The 13,914-nt window shown below is 38.4% G+C and overlaps 1 protein-coding gene and 1 pseudogene across 1 annotated transcript in view; one reads left to right on the top strand and one right to left on the bottom strand.

Moving 5' to 3' along the window:
* Positions 1-739: 739 nt before the first annotated feature.
* Positions 740-13,914, bottom strand: part of Phf14 (PHD finger protein 14) — a 202,261-nt gene continuing 189,086 nt past the window's right edge. The window contains exon 18 of the mRNA XM_028894650.1: positions 740-902. Coding sequence (XP_028750483.1) covers positions 882-902 — 21 coding nt within the window. The 3' untranslated portion in view covers positions 740-881. The remainder of the gene's footprint in view (positions 903-13,914) is intronic.
* Positions 11,607-12,933, top strand: LOC114710474 (annotated as a pseudogene).

Here is a 13,914-nt window from a genome sequence, read left to right on the forward strand (position 1 = left end):
GAAGAAAACTCATTTTGTGAGTTTAGAAAAATTTGTGGGCAAACATCTCCCCCATAAACATACATAACTGCAAGACACGCATCAGAAAGTAAAACTAGAGTTAAATTATTTTAATTACAAATGTAATATGGGATAAATAAATTTTCACTTACATTTCTTTAACTGTGAGTATAGTTTATTTAAATATTTACAAAATATAAAATTTGTTTCATCTCTAAAAGCCATTACCGTTGGAAGTCTCATTCATAAAGAAGTGATGATCTGGAAGGCTTGAAAGGTCATCTGAAGCAAAGAGGCTAAGAAAGCTACTGGCTGTCTTCTGGGGATGCTCTAGGTTGGCACCAGAACCCCGGCTCTGAGTTTTACTAGAGGTCTACTGCTGACTTTGCAGTATGTGTGTTTGCTTTAAGCATCCAGTCAGGCAGTATTCTTCCAAAAATCACGCCCTTCGCGCTTAGAGAAAATGACTATCACTGTGTTTGTTGTTCATAGGTAATTCACACACTCCTGCCCCTTGGGAAACATGCCAGTGGACATGCTTTCTTCTGCTCCTTGTAAATGTGCTTCCTGTAGGGACTGCTCCTTACCCATCTTTCCCTTTCTGAGTCCAAGAACTGCTGGCACAGATGGTCTCCTATGGTGCAAACCCAATCGACTTTCGATTCACCTACTGGCTGCTTCCCAACCCCCTCTAGACGAGTAAGGCTCACTGAAAGGGAGGCTTCAGTGTTTGTTTTTGTTTTTTTTCTGGTTGTTTATCAGCTGTTTTCAAGCAGTTGAAATGATCTTGGCAATGCTATTCAAAGGAATCTCTTCCTCTCTTCCCTCCACGACTGTCCTTTGAAATGTAGCTCCAGTCCTTGTTGATGTTTATTTATGTTTCAGCCCGGTGTCTGTACGACCTAAGGAAGTAATCAAACCAAATTTATGATGCTCCTGTGTGAAACAGAACAAAGCATTGGACAAAAATCAATGGAGAAATAAGGAACGAAGAAACAAATGTTTAAGCACAATTAAATTACAGAGTTTACAATTTCAAAGCAGACCTAGAGAAACTGCTCAGTAGGGAACCAGCAAAGCTCAACTTGTTCTCACCGTGCCTGCTCTGGGGATGTAGCCTCTGTGTTTCTGACTAACAATAGCGCTAGATTGGGAAAATTTCCATTTACAAGGAAACTAATTTCTGGCTCAAACTAAATTCCTGGAGACCTGAAGAGTTGAAGAAACCTATTTTCTTGAGGAAGTTGTAGGAAGGTAACTTAGATGAGGACTGAACTCTGTGGTGTAGCCAAGAAATTTGTTCCCAGGTGACTGAAAAGCAGGGAAACAGTATTAGCTCAGAAAACTCCTAGCATCAAATAGAAAAAGATCCATGAGCAAACATGTCCGAGAGGAACGTCTAACACTGGTGAGCCTCGGGATTTTTAAGAAGAGCTGTGTCACATGTTCAAATTCAGCTGCGCTACCAGCTTCCCTGAGTAGTACTTCTGTTCCCAGCACGTCTATCCGATGCGGCAACCTTATGTAAAGAAAGGTCTGAGGGAGGGAAGGAAAAAGTGTCCAGGACAGGAAACTTCCTAAAGATACAGCAAGGATAGCAGCCATCAAAACAAGGTGGAGAAGCGAGATGTGGGATGGGGCCAGCTCAGAAGTAGAAATGACTCAGTGCCACTTCCCTAAAACCCACCGAGAGGCAAGTTTATCCAGGACAGAAACAGACTAGACCTGGCACTAGTGAACAGAGATATCTGGCTGGTGGCCATGAGTCCTAGGACTCTAACTGTAGCATGAATCTTAAATGTTTAATGTTGTGGCTGTTCTGCTCTCTGACCACAGATAAGTTTATTAGAGTGCACAATATTTCAGGGAACACAATATCACCATATCTAACAATTGCCTTTGTCCCACAGTCTGCATTCTCCAAGTGACATGTTACTGAGGTTCTGTGTTTGGAGAGGAGAAAAACCTGATCCATGGTGAAAGACCCCATACAAGGTCACATATCAAATAAACTGGAAATAGGAAAATCAGAGCCCACTGGGATTGACCCAGCTCCACATCTGTCCAAAAGACCACTCTTCCTAGTTGCACCCCCCCCCCAATACTCAGGAACCCTTTATGCCTGACCTAGATTCACTTGGAACTTACTAATGGCCTCCTATATCCAGAGTAGAGCCATCATGCCACCTTGTCGTAGCAAATGAAAATACCCCGTGTTGCCTCCCTGCTATCTAATGACCAGTTTGGGAAATCCGTGGGTATAGCACCCTGTTTCTTTTTAATCCATAGCTCCTCTCCAGCTATTTTCTCCACCAACAATCTTTGTTCTTATTTAGTGAACAAAAGATGAGTGCATAAAGAAAAGCCTGGCCTTGCCATTTTTAAAATGAATATCCATATGTAATCTTCTCTATCAGCTCTAAAAGGGATTTCACATTGAATATAGCTGATAAAGTTCAATTTAAAAGAGGCTTTTCTTGACTTAAAAATTAATACGAATAATCCACATTCTTATAGAAAAACTGGAAATAACAGATAAGCAAAGAGAAAAAAAAAAACCTGAAACTATCCATAATCCCAGTACCTCGAGATAAATCGTATTAATGTTTTGACATGGAGAATTCTTGGCTGTAGATAATGTGTAATGAGCTGATCTTTTCAAAATTAGGCATGGAGCCAATGAGATGACTCAGTGAGTAAAGGCGCTGCCACCAAGCCTGATGGCCAGAGTTCAATCCTAAGGAGCCATGTGGTAGAAAGAGGGATCTGACTCCTACAAGTTGTCCTATGACCTCCATGAATAGATGGACATGTTGTGCCTAGACCATGACCCCCAGAGAGACCACCAAAGACAAGCATGCCAGAATGCAAAAGCAAGGTTTAATTATGGATATCCAAAAGCAATGCAAGCCTAGGCAGGGACTTCGTCCAATACATCCAACACAGTGGAGGCTGGAGGAAGTGCCCACCTATCTGCAAGCTCAGTTTTTAAAGGGGAAAATCACAAGGTTACATCATTTAGGGGTGCTAGTATGAGTACAATTCTGATTGGATCATTTGAAACAGTTCTTGAAAAAGGGATGACCACCCTTAAGGTTTATTTTTAGTGCTTAGATTCATATGTGCTAGTCCCTATTTTACTTGTTCTCTGTTGGACCTGTAAGCACCGCATTAATCATAAATAGGCCACAGTATCAATATTCAAAAGGTCTACCAGCTCAGCTTAAAGATGTATTTTCAAGGATATCTATAGTGTTTCGTTTCAACATCTGATATCTATTGTAACATTCTGTCAGGTCTTTTATATTCATTTTCTGATACTAATAGTTGAATGTTATTATTGCGATTACTTTACAGACCATGAACTGAGGTCCATGGAAAGTAAATGCTGTGCTCAAATACATACACTACTAAATAACGGAGTCGAGATTTAATGTTCTTTAAATGTGTTATTTTAAAATTAATCCTCTGGATAATAAGTTCTGGAGATCTATTGAATAGCATGGTAATGATAGGTTGGTTTTTTTTTTGAGAATTTTATACATGAATACTGTATTTGCATCATTCCTACCCTCCCCCTTCCATTTCCCCATTCCAGCTTTTCCCATACCCCTTACTCCCTCTCAAATTCATGACCTCTTTTTCTTTAATTATTTTATATATGTGTATGTATGTATGTATGTATGTATGTATATACAACCTGCTGAATCTTTACTGTGTATCAGTGTGTGTGTGTGTGTGTGTGTTGTGTGTGTGTGTGTGTGTGTGTGTGTGTGTGTGTGTGTGTGTGTTTAGGGCTGCCAAATTGGAATTGAGGGAGCCAAAGATGCTCTGAGAATGAGAGTAGTGAAAAATCACTGGATTTTTGTTGTTGGTTGTTTTTGCTCCTTTGGGGAACCTGCCAGTCACCACCCAAATAAATCACACACAGAGACTTATTAATTACCAGCTATCTTTTGCCTCTGGGCTTTTACTCCATGGCTGGCTGGGTGGCAGGGTGGGTGGCCCCTAGCATCATCCTCTCTTTGTTCTTGCTCCTTCTTTTTTTTCCTTCCAGATCTCTCCTTCTATTCTCTCTGCCTGCCAGCCCCGCTTACCCTTTCTTCAGCCTTGCTACTGGCCATTCAGCTCTTTATTAGACCAGTCAGGTGTTTTAGACAGGCAAAATAATACAGCTTCACAGAGTTAAACAAATGCAACATAAAAGAATACAACACATCTTTACATCATGAAACAAATGTTCCAGAGCAGAAACAAATGTAACACACCTTAAAATAATATTCTGCAACAGACTTTCTATGTGTAGCATGGTGACTTCTAGAAACAGAGTTTTTCCTACAAAATTACTAAAGTGCCTAAGTATTTGTACTTTTCAGTTTGCACCTTGGGATGTCTAACTTTCAACCAGGGGTTGGTTTCAAAGAAAGTTTCTCACTAGTCATATTATTGATGTTATTTATAATTTATTATTATTTCCACTTTTGTTAAAAGAACATTTTATTGAAGTAAATAATTGGTATTAATTAAAAATAAGATTGGATTAAAACAATTAATTTTAACTTCATCAATAAATTGGTATAAGTGAAACTATATTTTAGAATTTGAGTTCAATACCTTTTCTATAAAATATCTTGAAGCATAAATACAGACAGTATAGTCTTAACTATATGAAAGGAATTTTACAGAAGTGTCTACTCTCCCTGGTCATGCCTACTTCTTCTACTGCTGCTCAGGTTTTGTTGCTCTCTTCAGCGAAGTTCAACTACTAGAGGCCAGTTCAATATTAAACATTTTATGTTACTCAATGCAGTACGTCTTTAACTGTGAACTTGTTCTGTTTGCTTTGGGGCCTTTTTCTTCCTGCCTTTACTCATTGCATCATTTTCCCACTAATTACATATTCCTCTGAACATTTTTCCTGTCATACTAGATGTAAGTTCCATGTTCCAGGCATGTTCAACACATAGCCACTAATGGCCAAGGAGAGCTGTTTAGAATAAAGTTAGAAATCATATTGGACACTGACAACTTTTGAAGCTGCCTGTGCTGCTGAGGTTCTGTTAGGAAACATGTTGCCTGTACACATATCTTCACATGTTTTCCTATAACAGCTGTAGCATTTCTCATTTTAAATTAAGGTCTTTGATTCAGTGTGAGTTGATTTTTGTGTAATGTGAAAGATATGAATCTATTTTCATTATTTTGCAAATCAATATAATTTGCTATTACCATATGTTGAAAAGTCTGTCTTTTCCAATGTATGTTTTTTATTCCTTTATCAAAAGTTAGGTGCCCAAAGCTACGTTGGTTTATTGCTGGGTCTCTACTATGTTGCATTTGTCTATATGTCTATTTTTGCACTGGTTCCATGTTAACTTTATCACTATGGCTCTGTAGTGTAGATTGATATCACATATTGTGATATCTATAGCTACGTTATTCCTCATTAGGATTTCTCTGGCTACCAGTGGTCTCTTGTGTTTCTGTATGAATTTTAGGATTTTTTTCTAATTCTTCAATGTTATTTTTGAGACAAGGATTCCCAGTGGAAATTGCCAGATTTCAACTGGCTCGTCTGTTAATCCCAGGGATTCTCCTATCTCCACCTCCATAGTGAAAATGTATTTACTTTGCTCTTGACTATGCATAACACATTTTCTAGGAATAATAGGTTCAAATACATTTCCCTTCAGTTTTTATATTGTCTCATTTTCTACCTATATTTATGTCTGTTCCTCATTCCACTGCTATCTGCTTTTTTAAAAGTATGTTTCATTATGGCATTTGCATAATCATTTGTTTGTGTTGATCTTCCTCCCTTCTGTGCTCTCCCATGTCCCAGGCCCCTTGTACCTTTCAACTCCCTCCGCTTCCTTCTTCAAAACTTCTTTGTCCTCTTTCATGGTCCCCTCTACAGATTGGGACCTATACCCACACTCACACTCACATAAATAAAAACTCAAAACTCAGATTTGCATATGAGAAAGAATATGTTGTATTTGCCTTTTTGATTGTCTCATTTAATAACGTAATTTGAAAAATTGTCCTTTTTTCTGCAAACTTCAAAAATTCATTTTTCTCTATGGCTGAATAAAATTTTATTGTATGTATGTTCCACACTTCCTTGTCCATTAATCAGTTGATGAAGATCTAGGATGATTCTATTCCCTTGTCATATGAATAGAGCAGCAGTAATCACAGATATGCAACCACCTCTGTGGTAGAATATAGATTCCTGTGAGTATATGCTCAGAATTGGTATACTGGATCATATGATAGAGTTCTTTTAGAAATCGCCAATCTATGTCCATAGAACTTGTACCAGTTTATACTGCCACCACCAGTGAACAAAGGTCTCTTTTCCCCCATATCCTCAACAGCATTTGATTTTTTTAAGATAGCCATCCAACTTGGGTACCACTGTTAATGTATTTCTTTTCTATGGAAGTTTTAACCATCTTCTGCCTTATCCTATATGTTCTGAAATTTGTTCGACATTTGCCTAACTCTGAGTTAGTGTTGTTCTCTTTATCGTATCTACAACTCAACAAATCTTTCCAGGCTATTTACTAGGGCAAAAATCTATTCTGTGTTGTCCTTCAAATGATGCCATGCCTCTGTTTCCTGTGTCTCTTCTGTCTCTTGACTGATTGATATTAGAACTACCTGACCTATCATACACATTTTAATTTGGGGTACTTTTATGCTTTATTAACTACAAATTACACTCTACCTCTGTACATCTCAACTTTGATGGGCATGCAAGTCACCTGGGCATCTTATGTAAACAGAAGGTTCTGATTCAATATTACCCAATGTGGCCTCAAATTTCACTGACAACACATTTCCCAGGATGCCAGTGCTTCAGACTATAGAGCTATTTTGGATAGCATGTATCTATGTACTAGAGGTACAATAAAAATTTCTCCTTTCAGACAATATGCAGATCTTCCTCCACTACTCACTAGCTACTGGCCTTGGGAAAACTGACCTAATCTGTTTGAGAACCAGCTTTCCTCTGTACAAACTAAAAAATTTCAGTCCCCATAGATCTGGCTTCCTGCAACGATTAGGTGTGATTTTTAGCCTGCACAAACCATAGGAGGTATGAAGCAAAAAAGGATAACCCTGGGCATCTGCAGTCAGGGTTAAGCTTTAATGATACAGGGCAGAAAGTGTGCTACCACTCACATCTCCATCAATAAGGAGGGCTCTGTTCTCAGCTTCAATTTCAACCATAGTATTACTTTTTGAGTTGAAGGGATTATAACAAAGTGTCGCCATCTGTCTCATCCCTACATGCCAGCACACCCCACCCACAGAACAGGAACAAGCATACTCCATTTTAATAAAGAACCACCTGTGGTGTCAGCCACAGGATAGAAAATAAGTAAATTGTGCTGATTGTGTAGTATCTTAAATGAGTCAATGACTGTTAAAAATAATTCATAAAGGCAATTCTTACGGTAGAAATCAGAAAAAGTCATGAGCAGAGAGCAAATATAAGACCCTGGCACTTGGATAGAGAGCTTATTGCACTAAAATCATTTGTTATAGTAGCTTTGAACAGATGGAAGAGGTAGGGAAGGGAAGAAGGAAGGAAGGAAGGAGGGAGGGAGGGAAGGAAGGAGGGAGGGAAGGAAGGAAAGAGGAAAGGAAGGAAGGAAGGAAGGAAGGAAGGAAGGGAGGAAGGAAGGAAGGAAGGAAAGAAGGAAGCATTGATTCAGTAGTTCTTTCTTGCCATGCACTAATCAAATACTAATATGTAATGTGGGTTCCAATAAGGTTGAACCTAGAGCTTCCCACCTATAAAACATCAGCTCAGAAGGGATCAGTCCATAGAATGCATAGCTAGTTTTCTCTTATGCAATTCAGGATCCAAACTAAGGAAATGATCTCTCCCACTTTTAGGCTGGGTCTTCCCATATCAATTAACAGAATCAAGACAATCCCCACAAACATGCTCACAGTCCAATGTAATTTAGATAAGCTCACATTGTGACTCTCTTCCCATGTGAATCTAGATGGTATCAAGCAGACAAGTAGAGCTAGCCATTACACCAAGTAAACATTTCAGATTTTATTCTTTAGTTTGAGAAGCAAACTCTCAATAATTTTTTGAAAAGTTAAGGGTGATATACATCATTGAAAAATAAATATCTATATAAAGTGAGATAGCCGAGAAGCCCAAATGAGCTTTGTGAGCTTCATAACATGGCTCTAGCCCAGTCCTGCTATGTGACATTTCTACTTCTGTCAAATATCATAGGCAAAAGAAAGAGGCTTCTACTGGGCATGTTCATCCAAAACCAGTGATTTCTAACAAAAGGATCAACAGTAGGAAAAGATCAGAACGAAAATTTCCAGAATTTTGAACAATGTAGAAACACTTAAAAAGGGACTAATAGTTAGACTAGCTATTATGTGCTACAGTCTATTTGCAGAAGGCAGGGGATGAAGTTGAGACAGAGTCTTTTACTTTATCCCAGCCTAGTCTGAAACTTACTGTGTATTCCAGGCTGGCCTCAAACTCACAGCAATCCTCTTACCTCAAGCTCCCAAGTGCTAGTTTCACAGACATGCATCTCAAAATGTGATCAAATGATTCAGTACATAGCCCAGAGCTAGGATATAGCATTGTATCAGTCAGCTATTGATGTATATAGTAAAGAACCCCAACCTTCCATGGCATGAAAGCTCTAAGTCAGCCTTTATTCCCAAACTCATATTTCTGGTGTCATCTGCGTGATAGCTTCAAGTTGCAAGTGTGTAAGTGAACTGAGAAAACTCTGATCTATGTCTGTCTTTTCCTAGGACCAGCAAGTTCCCCAAGATATGCTCTGTTCATGGCAATGGCAGAAGTACTGCCAGAAAGGTACATTTCAAATACCAGCCTATATTTTATCCAATAACGGTGGCCAAAGTAAATGACATGCCGGGCTCAGCTTCAATAGCGATGAGAAATAAAAAGGGGGAAATGAGACCATGCTGAACAACCATACAGTCTATTCCTGTCTTCAGTATTGTTTCTATTTATCTTCTTTCTTTTTATATCCATCCCCATATCAAAAGTCTCATTGAATTATAATCTCATATTGAAAGTCTCTGATCTTGTGATCTACACTAGGTCTGTATATGGTTCGGATTAACCAAAGACCTCTTCTGAAAGAAAATAAAAGTCATCTGACCAACATAAACTGAAATTTATGGTTGAGATCATTCACTGTCACTTAAAAGCTTATGCACTGGTCTCAGATGATGGTGCTGTAAGTGGTGAATCAGATGGTTGGAAGTATGCCCTTGAAGTGGACATTGGGATCTAGACCCTGTCTCCTTTCTCTTTGCTGCCTGGCACCTTGAGAAGAACAACTTTGCTCTATTGTATGCTTTTGTTTGTTTTCTTTGTTTGTTTGGCTTTTGGTTTTTCAAGACAGGGTTTCTCTGTGTAGCTTTGGTGCCTTTCCTATAACTCACTCTGTAGCCCATGCTGGCCTTGAAATCACAGAGATCCACCTACCTCTGCCTCCTGAGTGCTGGGATTAAAGGCGTGCGCCACCACTGACCAGCTATTGTGTGCTTTTTACCACAGTGCTCTTCCCTTTTCTAATCTCATTGACATGTAGTTTATTGTTTCAAATATTGTTGGTTTCTTTTAGAAACCAAGGACAGCTAGGTGTGATGGTGCATGCCTCTAATTCCAGCACTTGGGAGGCAGAGGCAGGCAGGACTCTGAATTCAAGGCCAGGCTGGTCTATAAAGCAAGTTCCAGGATAGCCAGGGCTACACAGAGAAACCTTGTCTCGAAAAAGCACACCCTTAAAAAAGAAAGAAACTGAGGATAATCTAGAATTTCTGATTGCTGTGGAATAATCCTTTTGTATACTGTGAAGATTTGTCATTGTGATTGGTTTAATAAGGAAGCTGACTGACCAATAGCTGAACAAGATAATGTTTAGTCAAGAAAGCCAAACTGAGAATGCAGGGAAGGAGAAGAGCAGAGTCAGGAGTTGCCAGCCAGAGACAGAGGGAACAGGAGATGAACGTACCATGCTAATAAAGTTACCACCATGTGGAAGAGTATAAATAAGGAATATGGGTTAACTTAAAGTGTAAGAGCTAGTTAGTAATAAGCCTGAGTTACTGGCTGAACATTTGTAATTAACATTAATACTCTGAGTGATTATTTGAGAGTTGGTATGGGACAAGAAACTCTGACTAGATATGGCACCCAACATGGGGCCATGTACATCCACCTGAGAAAGCTTTTTAAAAAGGGGTTCTAAAAGCACAGAAACAGAGCCAGACATGACTTCCTAGTCTGTGTCTCTTGTACCTGCCATGGTACAGAAACACATCTCCTAGCAATTGCCAGCACTCCATGAGCTAAGTAGCATGGCAGGTTCCTGCAGTCTCTCACATGGGTGGCAGTACAGAGAGGCATCTCCTAGCTGTGCATCATGTGGCAGGTTTAGGATTTTTGCTCACGCAGATAAAAAGCTTATAGATATGCAGTAAAGACAGTTTCAGATGTAAAAAAAAAAAAAAAACAAACCTCTAAGCAGATTATAGTGACTTAAAACATATGTATAGGCTTTGTAGAGAAAAGAAAATGGGTAGGAAAAAGTCCTTCAAAAAGGAATAGAGTAATACAAAAATATAATAAGCCATATAAAGATGGGAAATATACAAGAGTCTGGATCCCAGATGCTATTGTGTTGTCTTTGAATTTTTGGGCTGGTAAGAGACACTGGATTATGAAAACTGCTAGATTCAACCAACCTATATATTTTAAAAATATCTTGACTTCAAAATAAGTCAAAAGATGTGTTACTTTGGGAAAGAGGTTATGCTTTTATTTACACAGGAAATGAGAGCCTGCGTATTTACTCCAGGTAAAAGAAAATCAGGTTTGATCAAGGAAGACCCCCTGAAATCTTGACTGCAGACATAAGAAAATAAACCTTAAAGAACTACAAGACATGTAATGTACATTTTACCTGCTCAAACACATAACAAAAAAATCATCTTTGGCTGACTTGTGTACAATGCACAGTCTATATTTATACTGATATAAATATGTATGTTACATTTAAAAGTTTACATATTTTTAGAACAAGGGAGCCAGACACTAATAAAAATGGATGAACCAGGTGATCCAGCATCCAAAACAGCTTCAAGGCTGCTGACTGAGACAATCCAGCCTCACAGAATACTCCAGCCAAGACCTAGCAATTATCTTGATTCTCTCAAGGTTCCCTCAAAGATTACCAGTGCCCTCAGACAACAGGAAACAGTCTAAAAAAACAAAGTCCACATTCCCAAGATATTGGTTAAGATGTTTGTTATCATTTAAGGGGGGTTGGTTACAAGTTGTTAGTGGTAATGGTCAGGAAAAAAATCTGAACAAAGGAGATTAGATTCAAGGATCTTTTTCTCAAAAAAAATGGGGGGGATAGATAGGATAAAAAGGTAGATTGTTGAATTTTCAAACTTAAAAAAAACAATTAGTCTTAAATATTTTACATTGTTACGGATTTTTGTATATTGATGGAAATTTAAAGTTAATTTTATTATACTGTATATGTTTCTACTCTTTTTTTGGGGTATTGTGCTTATGCAACTCATTTAAAAATGTAATGTATAGCCCTGGCATGATTCCATCCTGCGTGTCTGTTCTGAGGAGCAGTAGGCAGTTTCCTCCAACTGACTTCTCTCACACCGAAGTGCGTGCCTCCACCTCATGGAAGACTCGATGGACATGGACATGAGCCCTCTCAGGCCTCAGAACTACCTTTTCAGTTGTGAACTAAAAGCTGACAAGGATTATCACTTTAAGGTGGATAATGATGAGAATGAGCACCAATTATCACTAAGAATGGTTAGTTTAGGGGCAGGGGCAAAAGACGAATTACACATTGTAGAGGCAGAAGCAATGAACTATGAAGGCAGTCCAATTAAAGTAACACTGGCAACTTTGGAAATGTCTGTACAACCAACAGTTTCTCTTGGGGTCTTTGAAATTATACCACCTGTGGTCTTAAGGTTGAAGTGTGGTTCAGGGCCTGTGCACAGTAGTGGACAGCACCTAGTAGCTGTTGAGGAAGATGCAGTCAGAAGATGAAGATGAGGAGGATGTAAAACTCCTAAGTATGTGTGGAAAAGGATCTGCTCCTGGAGGTAGTAACAAGGTTCCACAGAAAAAAGTAAAACTTGACGAGGATGATGAGGATGATGAAGAAGAAGATGATGATGATGATGATGATGATGATTTTGATGATGAGGAAGTTGAAGAAAAAGTTCCAGTGAAGAAATCTGTACCAGATACCCCAGCCAAAAATGCACAAAAATCAAACCAAAATAGAAAAGACTTAAAACCATCAACACTAAGATCAAAGGGTCAAGAGTCTTTCAAAAAACAGGAAAAAACTCCTAAAACACCAAAGGGACCTAGTTCGGTAAAAGACAGTAAGGCAAAAATACAAGCAAGTATAGAAAAAGGTAGTTCTCTTCCCAAAGTGGAAGCCAAGTTCATTAATTATGTGAAGAATTGCTTCCAGATGACTGACCAGGAGGCTATTCAAGATCTCTGGCAGTGGAGAAAGTCTCTTTAAGAAAATGGTTTAAACAGTTTGAAATAATTCCGTCTTATTTAATTTCTGCAACAGTTGATATATCTGGCTGTCCTTTTTATAATGCAAAGTGAGAACTTTCCCTACTGTGTTTGATCAATGTTGTCCAGGTTCCATTGCCAAGAATGTGTTGTCTAAAATGCCTGTTCAGTTTTCAAGGATGGAACTCCACCCTTTACTTGGTTTTAAGTATGCATGAAATGTTATGATAGGACATAGTAATAGTGGTGATCAGATGTGGAAATGGTAGGGAGACAAATATACATGTGAAATAAACTCAGTATTTTAATAAAGTAAAAAAAAATGTAATGTATAATTAAAAAATACAGATTAATAGCTATCTATAATAGTCAAATTTATAGTCATGTTAGATATATTTTCAAGGTCATAAACAGATACATTTAGATAGACAGATGGTCTTCAAACACTTCAAAGACCTACAAAATATGCCATTTAATATGTTTAATAACCTAAGGCTTTTTATGACAGTGAGACATGCTGCCTGTTCCTGGCAGCACCAATATTCTCCAGAGAAGATGATGGACATCAAAGAAACTCCATATAGAGTTTGCTTTCTTTATGGCAAGAGTTAGTCATTTGGGTAAAGAAACTGCCCTTGCCTCAATTACTGACAGTTACTGTCCAAACTGGACCAGCAGGATACAATAAAGGCGACTGCTGAATTTCACCAACATAAAGTAGGACAGTCCTTCAAAATTCCCTGCTTCATAGGAAAGTCTGTCAGATACTCTGTGCCTGTAGGCTGGAGTTGGATGCCCCAACATTGCAGAGGAATTTTAGGTGAATGTTCAGATGCTCCTGTGATTAGGTAACATTTCACCCTTCTGGGATCTTTGATGGAGTTGAAGATTAGATAATCATAGTTACAGTTTTCCTTAGTTATGATAGAAAGTAAATTAGGTGTAAAACTTTAGACTCTAAAATAAGATAGATAATTATTTTCTCTAATTTTGCCAAATACAAATGGATTGGATATTATAACTGTAATTCTTACTTAATAACTGTTTTTATTACATATAATCTTACTATGTTAAAGTTAAAACCTTCCTTTTTATTTTGACAAAATGGGGGAAATGCTGTGGAATAATCCTTTTGTACACTGTGAAGATTTGTCACTGGGATTGGTTTAATAAAGAAGCTGACTGGTCAATAGCTAATCAGGATAAAGTTAGGCAGGAAAGCCAAACTGAGAAGGGCAAAGTCAGGAGCTACCAGTCAGACACAGAGGGAACAGGAGATGAATGTGTCATGCTAATAAAGGTAC

The sequence above is a fragment of the Peromyscus leucopus genome, chromosome 3 (genome assembly GCF_004664715.2).
Source record: "Peromyscus leucopus breed LL Stock chromosome 3, UCI_PerLeu_2.1, whole genome shotgun sequence".
In the NCBI taxonomy this organism is placed as follows: Eukaryota; Metazoa; Chordata; class Mammalia; order Rodentia; family Cricetidae; genus Peromyscus; species Peromyscus leucopus.